Genomic DNA, 16,527 nt, shown 5'->3' with positions numbered 1-16,527 from the left:
AGAGGAGATGGGATGGCATGAGAAGAAGCCTGGCCACATGTCCCCAGCTGGTGGCATCTGCCAGGCAGTGATTGAGGATGCAGTTTGATACTGAGATTCCCCCAGGCTCGATGCTCTGTGCTTTGCTTCACGAACTGCCCAGCTCAATGCCACAAAGAAGGGCTACATTTCTGGGCCAGCGACATCCAAAGCAGAGTCCCCACATCCTCACCCACACTGGAAGGCACTTTTCTCCAACTTAAGGCCACAAACCCAGAGGTTACACTAGGGAATTGCTGCTACATTTGGGAAGATAATAAAATTGAAGAACCAGAATGCTCACACTTACAATACAAGTAAGATATAATTTCAGTGCAGGCCAAAACTCCATTAAGAGATCTGAAGAATCTGTATTCCTCAGAGGTGAGCAAACTTTTGTCAAAGACCACACAGTAGATATTTCAGTCTTTGTAGGCACATAGTCCCTGGCACAACCACTCAGCCCATTAAGTGTATGTGTCTGTGTTCCATCACAACCTTGTATACAAAACAAGCAGTGGACCAGTCAGCCTTCAGACCAGAGTTAATCACCACAGGCCCAAGGTGACCCTGAAACTTTCCTTTAAATAATGAACTGTTTAGACAGAACTGCTTCTACCAGCCTGGGCATTCACAAGGCTCCATCATGGATTAAGGGTCTTCATGAAGAGGGAAGCCATCTTCCATATATTGATGTTGGTGAGCGTAGAGGCTCTGCTGGACTTTTACTGTAGGTAACAAGAACATGCCCCCATCCTTGGGCCACAAGCTTCTCTCAAGCAATGAGTTCACTATGCTCAGTCAACTTCCACTGATTGCCTGTCATGCATGCCCTTACTGCTTGCTTGTTTTATGATGCTCGTCTCTTAGAGACTAATAGGACTCTGGGTGAACTTGGAACCCCAGCCTGCGCTTTCTTGATGACAGTTGAATTGATGCCTAGTCTCCTGTAGGTCACCGGTGTTGCGAGAGCCAGGTCCATCCTGTTCCTAGCATCTACCCCAGTGCACTGGTCACTGCAGGAGAGGGTGAGTGGACTCACATTGGAGCAACGGGGCAGGGAGATCAGCTTAGTGGTCACTTAGGGCTTGCTAGATATGGGACCTCGCTGTCATTCTGGATAGGGTCGTGCTGTCCCAGAGCTGGAAAACGGGGACCTTCTGTGCTATGTTGCATCTGCACCTTGTTGGGGCCCGAAGGCATGGCAGATTTGAGAGGGGACCAGAGCAGACAGGAAAAGGTTGGGCCAGGCTCCCGGAGTAACAAGTCTTTACTTCTGAGAACCTAACAAAGAGGGCTATTTGGGTGAGAAACAAGGGAGGTCATGTTTCTCAGTCCCACAGACGCAAAATTAATTATACCAGCTTGTGACCCTTTGTTCCCAGCCCTTGCCCAGGCCTCCCTGCGTTCTTTTCCTCATCTAGGAAAAGCTGTGGCTGCCCCCCACCAGAGAGACATGAACCTGATTCATAATTTGCCTTTCCTAATTAGGCCCAGGGATGAAGGAGACGATTATTAATAATGTATCCGGGTTTTTAAGTGCCCCACAGGAGCCGAGCCTTGAGAAATGGCACTCTTGATGATAAACAGCCACACCGCCACCACACTGGGCTCTGTGCCCGGACACAGGGCCGAAAGACATTAGAGGGGAAAGTGATCCACGGAGCATGGGCTGCTAGCTGGAGTCACAGATGGAAGAGTCTAGAGCCCTTTGCCTGGAGGGGTGTGTGTGTTTGTGTGTGTATCTGTGTATATGTGTGTGTATGTGTGCATGTGTATGTGTGTCTCTGTGTATGTGTGTGTGTATGTTTGTGCTTGTGTGTATGTGTATCTGTGTATGAGTACATATATGTGTGTATGTGTGTGTATGTTTGTGTGCACATGCATGTGTGCGTGTGTGTAGGTGTATATGTTTGTGCGTGCGTGCATGTGTGTGTGTGTGTGTGTGTGTGTGTGTGTGTGTGTTGGGGGTGGGAGTGTCTAGGCTGCCTTTGCCACCCTAAGTCCATCCAGACTGGCTCTCTCTTCAGGTGCTTCCTTGCCCTTCCATGTAGGACTGAGGTTCACTGAGTCCTGAGAGAGGGGGCCCAATTTACAGTGATGGCAGCATCGCCTTCTGTGCAGCGCTGGCTCCTGTCTCCTTGCCTCAGTTTCTCTAAAACATCTCCCAGAAGTCCCTGTACCTGTGGCCTTGCTTGCTTGTGTTCTGTCTATTTAGGGGTCACAGGTTTAAATCTGTCTAGGTCCCAATTCTGAGATAATGTCGTCGGGTTCTGTGCCAAGGTTTCCTCCGCTGTCAAGCCTTGTCCTTGCTCCTTGCAAGCACCCACCCTCGGCACTCGCTTCATCACAGTCCATGGGGGCATAGTTGTCCTTGGCTTCTCCACATTCCCTCCTGTCCTGTGCACTGGAAGGTAGCCCGGGCAAGGCACACGACCTTGAACTCTGGGTTCATGACCTCAAGTCCCTTGGGGTCTTTGCCACTCCTCCCTTCACTACATCATCAGTGGCTCACTCTTCCATCTGAGACCTAGGCAGGGGCTCCTGATGGTGGAAGTGTGTCTGTGTGGGCGGGGGGGGGGGTCTTCCCCTGGCTGCCACGGTGTCCTTCATCTTCTCGCTCTCCCCTAGACCTCACCCAATGAATTCTCTTTCTCCCTCGCCCCCCAACATATATGTGCACACACATATGCTCTACCACACACATACATGACAGTCCTCTGGCCATCTCTTCCCCACTGTCTATGGCTCCATGGCGCTGTCTCCTCTGGGTATCTACTGTCTGCCTCTCCTCCTGCCCAGTCCCTCTTACAGAGCCCCACAGGCTTCCTCCTTCCATCCCTCCAAAGCCTCCTTGGCACCTTCCCTTCTGGTTGCCAGGCCTCCCTTCATTGTACTCAGTGGTCCACGGGCACAGCTAACGTCATGGCCATGAGGGTCTTTCTTGGGCTGCCTCCTTGGTTCTCTCTCCTCGCCCACCCCTCTGCCTTTGGTCTCAGAGTGTGGAGGCATCTAGGGCTCAGGCCTCAACTGTCTCAATTATGCCTGAAATTTGTTGCTTGCTAAGCTCCTCCAGTCTTGGGGACGGGTGCTGGCAAATGCCTGCTGCTGAGCCCCATGTCTGAACTCAGATCCAGCTATTGGTTGGCCAGCTTCCTTGCTGGGTTATAGGAATTGCACCCTGGACATGGCCTGCATGCCCCGCTCCATTTCCCTGCCCAAAGACTGCATTCATTCTCCACAGCTGTGCCACTGACCTCCAGTCACATCTCTGCTGGGTCTCAGGCTACCTTGCAGCTCCCCATCCTATACACACACACACACACACACACACACACACACACACACACACGCACGCACGCACGCACGCACGCACGCACGCACGCATGCACACACATGCGTGCGCACCCACATGCACGCACGCAAGCGCACATTCACACACGCAAGCGCACATTCACACACGCACGCACACATACACACACGCACGCATGCACAGAGTGCCAGACCTCACCATCCTTTCTCAAGACCCTCCAATACCACCTCACTTCTTACTCCTGCTCGCAGGCTCCAGACCTCCTACAGTTTCCTCTAGTCTTTCCAAGCCTGATCTTCAAACACGCCAAGCACATGCTCATTGCTGACTCTGCTTGGCTCCCAGCCCTAGACACCTTCAGGACAATTCCATCACCGAATCCCAGTCTTAGTTGGAGTGCCACCCCCAAGACTGCCCTTGGGCATCCTGAGACCCACTTGTCCACACCCCATTCCCCAGGCTGCTCTGACAACGCAAAGAGGACACAGTGGTATCTGAGGCGAGGCTCGCTTCTTCCTGTATGCCTCCCTTGAGAGCAAGGAGCTCATTCCCAGAAGCAACCCTGTCTTCTCTTGTCATTGGCCAGACCAGCAGGACCTAGAAGCCACTTAAACTAGAGGCTAAGGACTAGAATAACCAGGCCTGAGACCGCAAACACCTGCCTCTGCTAGGCTCTGTGAAGGGAAGTGTACAGGGAGAGAACTAGGGCTTTGCTAGAGAGACGGGAAGGAGGCAGGTACCTGTGTTAGCTGTCTATTTATGGATCTTCTCTAGTCCTGGTATCTCCTTGGAGGAGGCTCTGTGGCTTCTCCCAAGTTACAGTGGGTGAAACAGATAAAAATCTAACAAGCCCAATGGCTTGACCACTCAGAGCCTGGGCTTGGGCACCAGCTCCGGACTCAAAGCCACTGTGGACAATCCCTGCACTAAAGTGAGCAATGGACACCCAGGGAGGAGGAGCCTATGGATGCTAAGAAGTGAGATCACCCGAGCAGGTCAGAGGTCAGGAGGGGGCAAAGCAGAGGAAGGAAAAGGGGGTGTCTGCTGATAGCTGTGAGGCTCAGAGAAAGGAGCCCAGAAGGTGGGGCTGAATCCCCACGAAGGTACAGCTCCTGGCGACACTGAGGAGGACTCCTTATGGTTAGATGTCTCCAGCCTGGGCCAGGCCAGTGGTGCACATCTGGGAGATGCTTTATGCATAAGGAAGCTGGGGAGAGTGGAGGTAGAGACGTGGCTTTTAGGGCTACACTGAGTGTAGGGCCAGGGTTCTAAGCATCCCAGCAAGATCTAGCCTGTATCCCTGCTTTGCCCCATATAGTCCTGTTGGCACACTGACACCCACCCCCTTCAGAGCCTGAGCAACTCTTATTCATATCATAGTGTGGCTGCCCTCCTGGTCCAGTTGTCTGCAGCAAGCAGGGGCACCTTGGTGGCTGGGGATGTGGAAGGGGACCTACATCATGGCTGCAGGAGGGTGGTGGGCACAATACAGAATAGGCACGACATTACCTGTCTACATAGTGCCCCCCCCAACAGGGATAGGGGCCTAGAATCCTGACACAGTGTTATCTTTGCTGGGTATATCCCTAGCAACTCTAGATATGAGCCCTGGCTTCCAGAATACACAAGTGCCAAAGCCTTGTTGTTTATCTGTGGTTTCACGTCTAGCCAACCCATGGTCTCTGGTGGGAAAAGAGGAACAACTCCACCCCCACACTGACCCTGAGGCCTCCATGGGTGGTGGACACCCTGGCACGGGCCTCCCCATGGATACCCAGTGCCTGAGAATGGCTAGCAGCTGCCGAGCCCGTCCCTTGTGTCCACAGACAACAGGCCTCTATGTGGAGCAGGCTATGAGAGGGAGGTGGCACCCCTCCCCCACACCTCCTTCCTTAGGGGACATTGGGTCTGTGTCAAGCTGCCCAGCAGTGCCAGGGCTTCAGGCACCGAGGCAGGGGAAGAGCTGGGAACCCGAGAAGGAACTTCTGAGCAAGCAATCTCTGTGTTTGCAGCGGGTCACAAAGTGGGCTGGGACTGTGAGGTGGCTCGCAGCCTTGGGCAGGTCCCCCCACCACTCCAAGCCTCAGTTTCCTTCCTGCTCCCTAAGAGGTGGTGAAACTGATCCTGACAAAGCTCCTATCTCCTCACTCCCCTGGGAGACCACACAGGACCAGGGTGTGTCCTAGGTCACTGGCTTGGGCAGGGGCAGGTTGTTCCTTTGTCATTGTGTCCTGGGTCCTGGTGCCAGGAGGGAGAGCGTGGAGAGGAGCACCATCCTAAAGACCTATAAGTGCTATAAATTTGTCCCTTGAAACTAGGCTCTGTCACGTGCACCTGGTGGTGCTGCCAAGGCCATGTAAACCCAAGACGTAATGATTTGGGGCCCAGTCTAACCTTTGCCTGAGATATTTCCAGAAAGCAGGTTTAGGGGCAGGGGACTGATCTCCACGGTACCTAGATAACTCAGTGCTGGCCTGATTTGTCATTGCTTATGAGCCACCCGTGGGCTGTTCCAGAGGCTGGAAGCAGGAGAGCCAGGGAGAGAGGCCCTCCTCACCTGAGCATAGTCAGTGTAATGAAGGCCAATTAGGCCTTCAGCCCTTTCAGTTCCCGGGGAGTCAGCCACAAACCACGGGGCAGCTTGCACATGAGTCACCAAAGACTTTGAAACCAAGGAGAGGTGTCTAATGATGTCTCTGAGGCCTGTGGTGTCCCCATAGTGCCTGGCCTTCAGGCTGGGCCTAAGAGCAGGGTGCCTCTGGAGAGGGCCACACACAGGGTTGAGAGGCAGAGCACCAGATAAAGCCATGATTCAAGATGGAAAATGATTGTGCAACCCCCACCGAGTGTGCACATGTGTATGTGTGTGTGTGCACATGTGTGTGTGCACGTGTGTGTTTGGTTATGTGTGCATGTGTGTGTGCATGCGTGTGTGTATGTGTGCTTGTGTTTGCATGTGTGTGTGCATGCATGTGCATGTCTGTGTGTATATATGTGTATGTGTGCGGGTGTGTTATGTGTGTGTGTTTGTGTATGTGTGTGTGCGTGAGTGCATGTACATGTGTATATGCATGTCTGTGTGTATATATGTGTATGTGTGTATTTGTGTATGTGTGTGTGTGTGCGCGTGTGTGTATGTGTGTGCATGTGTGTGTGTCCATGTGGTGTGTGTGTATGTGCTCTGTTTTCCATTGGCTCTACTCTTCTCAGGACTTCCCAGGACAGGGACCACCTCTGCCCTGGTCACTGCCTTTATTCCTCCCTCCTACACTGCTCTAGAAATTCCTTGAGGCAGAAAGCTGGGGATTGCTGTCCATCATCATTGTGGTTGTCATCTCCCTTGCCACCAGCATCATAATCATAATCATTGTTGTCATCATCTTAAGTGAGCATACAAAGCAACAGGATTCACTGTGGCTTCTTCATCCATCTATTTTCTCACCCATCCTCTCCCTCCCCTGATTCTTTCCACCCCCTTCCTGCCCGCCATGGTCTTGCCTTGGGCTTTCATACCATGTGTATTTTACCATCTTCTCCTTTTTCCCACCCCTCCCCTATGAGTGACCTCCTCCTCTCCTCTCATCCTCTACTTTCACAGACTATATCCATGTACATGCGTCCAGCGCGTGCGCGCGCGCACACACACACACACACACACACCTTAATAGTGCATCTGAGAGAAAACAGTTTGTCTTTCTGAAGCTGTTTTATTTCACTTGATAATCTTTGATTTCATCTCCCCTACCCCGTGTAAACATTTCATTTCTCTTTACAGCTAAAAAAAAAAAAAAAAGTCCCATTGTGTGATGGACCATATTTTCTTCATCCATTTAGCTGTTGATGGATTTCTAGGCTCGTTCCAATTCTTAGCTAATGTGAACTGTGTAGCCATGAACATGGATGTGTAAGTGTGTCTGTGGCAGAAGTAGATTCCTGCAGGCATGTACCCAGTGATACAGCTGAGTTAGATGATATTTCTGAGAAGCATCCATGCTGATTCCCATAGTGGCTGCACCCATTCACACTCCTCCAAAAGGACCACGGCTCTTTCTCCACATCCTCACTAGAATTTCCTGTCATTTGTTTTCCATTCAGATGGATATGAGAAAGAATCTCAAAGTCATTTGCTTTTCCATGATGGCTCAAGATGCTAGACACCTTTTTAAGTATTTATTGGCCACTTGCATTTCTTTTGAGAACTCTTCATTTAGCTCATTGGCCCATTTATTGATCGGGTGGCTTGTCTATATATTTTGTTCAGTTCTTTATATAGTCTAGATATTAATCCCATCTGCTGTGTAGTTGGTGAGGATTTTCAGCAGGCCAACTCTTTGCTTTGCTGTGCAAAAAAAGGTTCTTAATGCCATACAGTCAATTAAAAACCTTAACAGTCAATTCTTGGGATTTTCTCCTAGGCTAGGTGTCCCTTTTGGAAAGTACTGGCCTGTGCCTACATCTCGAAGTATCTTCCTCTAATGGCTTCAGAGCTCTAGATCTTAAATTATTTAAAGATTACCATCTTGTTGCCATTGCCCATGGTTTCATATATTTGGAATGTTCTGGATGTTTGGGGAGAGTCAGCCAAATCTACTTCATTATCCCTTGTTGCTTAGAAGCAGAAGCCCTAAAGCCTTTAGCCATGGTGTCCAGGGCTTGGCCCAGGCCGAGTATTCCCAGCCCTTTAATGCAGCATAGACTGACTAAAAAGAATGAGACTCCCTTGACGCAGCAGACTTGAGCTTGCGCCCTTTTCCAGTGTCCTGGCTGCCTGTCCCATCATCTGCACGGAATCAGGAGAGTCAACTTCACTGAGGTTCATGAAACGGTGACATGACCCCTGAGGTTTCAGGACAGCTCCTGACTTTCTGTCATGTTCAAAGGAAGTGACAGAGACAGTAGAGATTGAAGCAGCTTGACACTCCCCCATCTGGCCACCCGCCGGTGTCACCCAGGATTGCCAACTCAGTGCGCAGGTTGCCCTTCCCTTGCATATGGGCAATCAGTGCATGCTGCTTCTTTTGGAGACTGCTGACTCCTCATGCAAGAAGATCAGGTCTTAGTCAGCTTTGTAATCATCCCTGGGCAGCTGGCGCCAGGTCTGGCAGAGGACAGCTTGTGTCTGATTCATCTCTGTAGCCCCAGCTCCTAGCAGTGGGCACTGAGCATGCTCAGTACATGTCCAGGGGAATGCATGCATGAATGAGCACTGTCAGGAAGCAGCCTCTAAATAGGAGCCTCTAGCCTGCCCATGTGGTTCATCATCCCTGCAGGGGTACTGAAGGAAACTGAGGCAGCAGCCAGGCTAGTGGGCAGCTCCAAGATCTTGAGACCCCCACTATAACCCTCACTTAAGTTGCTCCAATGTTTATTCTGTTCCCTGCAATGACAACACCCAGGCTCCCTCCAGCATGCTTTAATCAACTCAAGCAAGGATAAATACGAATGCCATCTTCGACTCTATCTCTGGTTTTGTGATGAAAATCTATGTTTTATGACACCAGGTCTCTTGAAATACCTCCTCTTTGCAGACGCGGTCTTTCTGCCGTAGGTTGTTGCCTTCCACACACACAGTGTTCCCCTGAACCTGCTGAGTCCCACGAGGTCTCAGACAGAAGGGCATACAACCAAAGATAGCTATTTCGATGACCTATGACCATAAAAAGAAAATCCCCACCCCACCAGCAGAGTGTAAGGGAAGGAGGCCCTGCCAAATTCCAGACTGAGCTTTGCAACCTGTTGTGTGGATGGACTTGCTGGCACCTTTGAGGGACAAGTCTAACTTAGGTGTGTCACTATTAACACCCCTAGCTGATGGAATCCTTTGCTGTGGTGACCAAAGAGAGCTCCTCCCCCTTCCTGAGCTTCTAACTGCTGTGTAACCATTCCCAGGTGTAACCGCTCGCTGAGACCACACACATACATAGGGAGACTGCAGCAAGAAACAAGCTGGGTGGAATGACCCTGGGGATGTGCCCAGACCCGTCAGAGCCTGGGGCAGAGTCAGAAGCGGATGAAAGAGCGTTCTCTTCCACAAAAAGGAGGAGCAAACCTTTGTGGGTTTGCAATGTTGCCACTGGAGAGTGCAGCTATGGGCAGGGCACTAAGGTCACCAGGAGGACTCAGCTCAGTGAGTCCGGAAGGGGAAGGCTTGGAGTTTGATGTTATCAGCAGAATCACTGAATGAGCTTATGGATGGGAGCATGAGTCCCTAGCATCCTGGTGGCTCTCCAGCACTGTACCGGGACTGTGTGGGGACTGAGAACCCAAAGCCAGCTCCCCCAGCTGCCAGCAGCCTGGTGTGTCCTTGCCTCGGCAGTTTCATCCAGAGTGTCTCTGGTTCTCTGAGGATCTGTGGAGAGCCGAGGTCCACTCTGGGGACTGTGTGTTACTGAGCAGTCCCCATCCCCTGGGAGTCAGAGAATGTCTTCCTGGATCCCATGATGTGTTCACTCTCTATCTCCACTTCTCCTTGGTTCTGCCTGGGAGGGTACCAGAGTGTGACCATCTGGGAAAGACATCTAGGTGTTCGCTTTTAATGTTACTCGTGTGTGTGTGTGTGTGTGTGTGTGTGTGTGTGTGTACACACACGGGGACCATCCTATAACATATGTTTACCCAAGAAGAATATGAAACTGTCTATACAAAAGATTCCTTCACAGATGTTTGTGACAGCTTTTCCTAGAGAGCCAACATCTTCAAACATCCTAGGAGCCCACCAGCAGGTAAATGGACGAACAGTTGTAACATAGGAACATGGGGCTGGGAGGGTATTACTCATCAACAAAAAAGGAAGAACTACTAAACTACATAGCAACCTGGGTGAACCCCCAACACTGCTAAATAAGTAAAGCAAATGTAAAAGAGAAACGAATGTGCTTATCGCGTGATTTATATGAATGCCAGGAACACACAAATCTTATCTACATTTTAGCAATCATTAGGATGGTTGCCCCCCACACCACCACCACCACCACTAAGATTATCGCGGAAGAGATTCAAGGATATTTTGGAAGTATTGGGAATAATGGGTGTGGCTTATGCTGCTGTGGAGATCTGACACAGCTGTCAGGTGGTGTACTGTCAGGAGGGACCCCTTTCCCCGGCCCCGGACACATGCTGATGTCCTCCAGTCATCATCAACTTCTGCTGTCTCCTTCAGAGGGCCTGGTACTGAGGGGACAGAGCTGGGGACATCGCTTTGACTCCTGTGCAGATTTTCACATTTACTGAGGACTTGTGGAGCCCTGTCGGCCTGTGTGGTCTGTCCACTCCTCTCCTCCCTCACCCTCCCTCTGCTCTCTCATGCCTCGGTCCCCTCCCCTCCCCCAGTCCTTTAATAACACACCCATCCTTCCTTTTCTCTGTGGCATCTGGTTCTTCCCAAGTCTGTGGGATGGGGCTGGGCTGTCTTCGCTTTACTCACAGGGAAGTAAACATTCTATTAGAGCTATACCCCAGGTGAACACCAGTACTGCCCAGACCCACTGGGGACAGGCTTACCCTAAGGACTCCTCCTGGGTAGGGTGAGGACAGGAGGGTCCCGTGGAGGCGTGGAGGCGGGTGTCAGACATGCCCTGGCCCCTTCCAGGCACACTGAGGAAGCTGCTGGTAGCATCTCCTGAGCCGAATCCAGGCACGAAGAGCCAGCCTCTCACAAGAAGCTCAGTTGGGAAACGCATCTAGGGGCTAGCCTTGCTCCTTTCTCCTCCTAAGTTCCCTTCAAGCCGGCCACCCCACCCCCAACCACAGTCGTACCGGATTTAATGCCTTGACTGAGAGAATGAGATGTTCTGTTATTTTTCATGGGAAATTAAACCCGACCCTGCTGTCAGTTAGCTCATGCCTGGGAGGATGGAGGCCTGCTTAGCCAGGCGCTCAAGCTCAGCTCTGCTCAGAGCTTGCCAAGGAGCCTTGGAGTCACTGAATGGGGGAAGGGGCTGGCTGGGGGCCAGGCATGACGTCACCTGCTGCTGTGAGGTAGGGAAAGCAGGAAAGGTCAGAGGGCCTTCCTCGGGGTGATGGATGGCTGTGCGTGCCACTGCCTCACCAATGTCACACAGACCCACCTCGCTCACTCAGAGACACTCAGTCCCCAGTCTCTTTCAGTGCCCAACTCTACCTCGTGCCCTGCAGAGGACAGCTGGTGGTCGGGGCTGGTGATCGTCGTTGCTGTCGTCTGTGCCTCCCTGGTGTTTCTGACCGTGCTGGTCATCATTTGCTACAAAGCCATAAAGAGGTGAGTGTCCAGCCTCAGTGCCAGCTGGAGTCCCTCGGGAGCCCAGCTGGGCTGCAATGTCTTCAACCGCAACTGCCTGGCCGTTTCGTAAACGATAGATGGTCACACCAGTCAGGGGCATAGGCAGGGGACCCCCTCCGTTCCTACCCCATTTAATGCTTGCCATGAGTGTGCTGTAACGGCCACAGTGGTATCCTCTCTGTTCTTGTATCTTTAACATTTGAGGGTCGATCTCAGACACGCCTTCCCGGTGCCAGAAGTTTGATTCTGTAAGTTGAACCTTGAGTCTGTGGAGCTTTCCGACTTGGAGGATGGGCTGTTCACTGTGTGCCTTGGGGTGACTGTGCAGATGACACCCATGACTGAGCCATGAAGGTGACCTTTCCTAGAGTTGACGAGGCCGCTGTTCAGTCTGGTCAAGCTTGTCTTGTCCTCCTGTCCCAATGGGCTGGGGCCCCTCTGTCTCATACACAGCTTTAAGGGTAGGGTCTGCCATGGTCAGCTCTCTCCCCCAACCCTTCACCCTCTTGTCAGCCTGATTCCTCCCCTGAATTATAGGTTCAGTTGACACCTTTACTTTTGAGACAAGTTCTCACGATGTAACTCAGGCCAGCCTCAAGCCCTTAATCCTCCTGCCTCAGCCTCCTGTGTCTACAGGAGGCCTAGGCCAAGAAGGACTTCTGGAAATCCAGGACAGGCCTTCATGGATTACCCAAGGTCACCTTGGGAACTGGTCCCCAGGCAGAGCAGGGGCCTTGTGTGTGCCTACTGTCAGAGTGAAATAGGCAGAGATGCTCCCAAGGACACGATTACGTTTTCTGTATCGTAGGTGCCTCTTCCGCTGGACGGAGCCTTGAAAAAGCAGGAGCCACAAACCATCGGTGCATCAGGTGCCATATGCGCCACCTCTGCCCACAGTCCCCCCACAAACAATATCCATCCCTCCCCACCATGTGGCATCCCAGGGGTTTACAGAGCACCCAGGGAGCCTGAGATATCACGGAAGTTCCCTCTCTAGTGCCCGGTGTGTGGCCTGGCAGTGTTTTCTCTGGCACCCATGCTGGGAAGTGCTTCTTCAGTACAGATCCGATCCTGCAGAGTGGTAGTGCTCCACCTTCCCTGTCCACCATGCCCTCTGCTGCTCCCCTCTCTGAGCATACCCAAAGCTTCCCAGAGCCAATCCGGATAGCTGAGGGATGATGTGAGGATACTTGTAGGCCACATCTAGGACTCACCTTCACCTGGATGTGGAAAGAGAGCTGCTCATGTACCATTGGCTTCTCCTAGTGACACCTTGGTGACTGGGAAAAGATTTTTCTGGGTCTCGACTCAAGGTTGGGGAAGTCTGTACTCTATAGAGGAGGCTCATACCAAGCCTTGTGTGTGTGTGTGTGTGTGTGTGTGTGTGTGTGTGTGTGTGTGTAAAGGATGAATGCATCTTTTTCCTCCACTGTGGGCTGTTCTGCTCAGCAGAACAGTAGTTGAGGATGACAGTGTCAGCTCATTGCCAGCAGAGCCCTAGAGCCCAGCCTAAGAGACACTGATGGAGGCCGTCCCTGCAGAGGCCCTTCTGGGCTCTGCAGCTGTATCCCAGCAAATGATGCTCCCAGTGGAGATCAAGAGCACCTAGTAGGTGGGGACAGGAGGTCTCCAAATAGGAAGGCCACACCCCCATCCCTTCTGCCCAGAAGCCAGAGCACATGGAGGCACTCATTCACCTTCCTTTTGGTTCTAGAAACCAGGCCATTTAAAGGAGTTCTCTGTGGCCTCTGCCTGGCTTAGTGGGACCTGCCCAGATTGGCCTACAGATTGGAGGATCGGGAGCCCTAGCAATGTCTGCTAGCCCTTCCAGAGACTCAGAAGGTGCATGCTAAGCAGAAAGCTTGGGCAGACTGGAGCACGGTATGATGGCCACCGCTGGCCAGCCAAGCAGCTCCCTTGACACTTCTGTGACAACGGTGCTGGGCGCTAACAGACACTTACAGAGCACTTGCCGTACGCTAGACACTCATCCACATGCTTGCCGAGCACTAATGTGTCTAATCCCTCCAACAAGCCTACGAAGGGGACACTGTTGTTATACCCATTTTATAGTAAGGAAGCTGAGGCTCAGAGAAGTTGCCCACATTGCCTGAGTTCACACAGGTAGAGGGTGGTGGAAAGCTGAGGTTCTTGAGGATGTGGCCTCTGCCTCTTAACATGGCCGGTGTCACCCGTGAATGACATGTTGGTAGGAGAATGGGGACAGTTTAGTTTTCACTGGTACCAGACATGCCTGGAAGCCTTTGAGAACAGCTAGGACCAGAGTATGGGGAGCAGAACAGAGAGGGTCTTGGCTCTGGTGCCAGGAGGTGGACAGGGTAAGTCTACTTATTGTGAGGACCTTTAATGCCACCATCACCATGAGCTGGCATCTGGGAGCTCTTGGGCCCCACGAAGCAGGTCATCCTGGATTAAAGATAGGCAAGACAGACTTCCTAGAAAGCTTGATGAGACTTGGAAGGATCTCTGGGAGGAGGTGTAAGGAGGCTTTCCCAAGCAGCTGGACCACAGAGCCTGTTCTTAGGAGAATGCCTGCTGCGGATGATGACCTAAGGGGACAGTCAAGGATGACAGCCCAGGTCCCACTACAATGTGGCTGGGGCCCTTGGCAAGTCACTCAGCCTCAGTTTCCCCCCATGAAATGACTATCTTAACTCCAGCCTGGCTTCTTCAGAAGACTCTGAGGAGGGACAAGAGTTCCTCTACGTGAGAGAACTCTGTACAAAGCATGACACACTAGGGGAGGAAGCATGGATTTGATCTTGCCTCTCTGAAGTCACAGTGGCTAGGCTCAGCCACCCAGAGTGATTTCCTCTGTGAATAACTTCCCGCAACAAGTGAAGGGGTGGTGAATAGACTTGACCTTAGTGTGTCATGTGAGAAACCCTTACTGTCCCATGACTCCACTGACCATCCCCTTGCCTTCCACCTCTGACTTTGTAGAGTCCCCCCAAAGGCCTTTGAGCCAATCACAAAATACCATGCCTGCTCATCCTGTCTTTGGGGAGGCTCTGAAGGTTCTGAGAAGGCAGAAGCCATGAATCCCTGAGCTTTTGAAGATGACCGTAAGTGTCTAGTCTAGATAATACTTAGCAAGAGCCCTTCATCTAGGCACCTCTGGGAACATAGGAGGTGACTGAGCTATGTGCCACCGGAGTTATCTTCACCTAAGAGACAGCAATATAGTGGTGTGAAGCACAGATTGCACAGCCCAGCCCAGGAGGTTGTAGATGCTCAGGGTGGAGGCCAGAGACCTCCCCACTACCCAGATGACTCAGAGGAAGAAAGAGGACTCAGACAGATGGGATAGCACTGTGATTTTACACTCTCAGCAAGCACCTTCCTCCTAGCCTCCCTGACCTCTCGTATAAATAAGAGGAATGAACCTTGATTTAATTGGCCTCTGAAATGAGCTTCAGATGGTTCAATGAAAAGCGCTAACGAACCACTGGTGTGTACTAGCTCAACTTGGGAGTTCTTCATGATCACTGCTATAGCCATCACCACAGTCACTGTCACCATCACTGTCAACCCAACCATGACTGCTATTATACTCCACCATCACCTCCAACCGTCACTACAGCATCCCCACCACCTCCCCAACCACCATCACCACCGTCACCATCACCACCATCACCACCATCACCACCTTCTCCACATTATCACTACTACCATAACCTCCAAAATCTCCACCACCTCCTTTACTGTGGTTACTGCAGTTACCCTCAGCATCATCCCCTCTGCCCTCACCACCACCATCTCTTCTGCCATCGCTAACTTCACTAACACCTCCTCTCCTACAGTTATCACCATAACCACCGCCAGGAGCATCACCTGTACCACCACCACCATCACCAGCCAGCAGTACTACTGGCACCTACAACCCTGCCATTCATTCATCACATTTACCTTATTGTGATCACACAGAGGCAGGACCCACAACCCAATTACCAATGCCGCTCCTTGCGAGCCAATCGCTCCCAAAAGGATCAGTCAGAGCTTGGACATATTAGGCTGACCACACATTTTGTGTTGTCCAGAACAGTTCCAATTCAGACTTGTCCCTGTCCCCTCTTTCCTTCCCAATAGGCCCTGGTTTGCATCCTAAATTATGTGCTCACCCTAGTTAAGATTCTACCTGGCTTCTGATTGACTCCACAGAAGTGCTAACGTGGACTCTGGCTCGGAGGTTACATCATCACTGTTGCTCGCCACTAACGGTGTCCTTGTTCCCCTCCTGGATCCTTTCTAGGAAACCACTGAGAAAAGATGAAAATGGCACCAGTGTTGCTGAATATCCCATGAGCTCATCCCAGAGTAGCAAAGGGGTGGACGTCAGCACTGCGGTGGTGTGACTCGCAGGCCCTGGACCCACGGGCTGGAAGGGCACCTTGGTGACGCTGGTGGTCATGGATGACGGGTGGACATGAGCTGACCCTGTGCCTGTCCAAGACTTCATGCTTTACAGGCCTCGGCCTCCTGAAAGAGAAAGCATCCTCCTCCCAGGCTAGCTCTGGTCAACCCTCAGGGTGCAGCACAGACACCAGGCTTGAGCCAGGCTCCCCTGCATGTGGCCCCTGAGCAGCAGCCCCACCCAGGGCCCCCCATACCCTCCCTCCTGTCTTGCATTGGGTGCACTGACTGCCACCCAGTTGCCACTGAAAGCGCCTACTGCAATGAAAGTAGAGGGTCTGTCTGTCATCTGTCTGCCTGTCTGCCTGGGGCTGAAAGACATCCCACTTTAGTCAAAAGAAAGGCGACCCAGGGGCTTCACCCATTCTGGAAGCTTACTCTCAAGCAGGAAGCCCACCTGCTTCTCTGTGGACATTCTAACAAAAGCCATCGCACAGCCATGAGACAAATGTCCCCTTCCAAAGGTGCTTCCCACACATCTGTCCATAACTGTACCTGCCACGGT

At 51.9% G+C, this 16,527-nt stretch overlaps 1 protein-coding gene across 2 annotated transcripts in view; it reads left to right on the top strand.

Annotated features, from left to right (window-relative positions):
* Prima1 (proline rich membrane anchor 1) overlaps positions 1 to 16,226 on the top strand; it is a 48,522-nt gene extending 32,296 nt beyond the window's left edge. For both annotated transcript variants that reach the window (XM_051196521.1, XM_051196522.1), the window contains exons 4-5: positions 11,438 to 11,567; positions 15,862 to 16,226. In XM_051196521.1, coding sequence (XP_051052478.1) covers positions 11,438 to 11,567; positions 15,862 to 15,964 — 233 coding nt within the window. In that variant the 3' untranslated portion in view covers positions 15,965 to 16,226. The remainder of the gene's footprint in view (positions 1 to 11,437; positions 11,568 to 15,861) is intronic.
* Positions 16,227 to 16,527: the final 301 nt, after the last annotated feature.

This window comes from Phodopus roborovskii, unplaced genomic scaffold (genome assembly GCF_943737965.1).
Source record: "Phodopus roborovskii unplaced genomic scaffold, PHOROB, whole genome shotgun sequence".
Classification (NCBI taxonomy): Eukaryota; Metazoa; Chordata; class Mammalia; order Rodentia; family Cricetidae; genus Phodopus; species Phodopus roborovskii.
The sequence above is the reverse complement of the archived record's forward strand: the minus strand, read 5'-3'. Positions and strand labels throughout refer to the sequence as shown.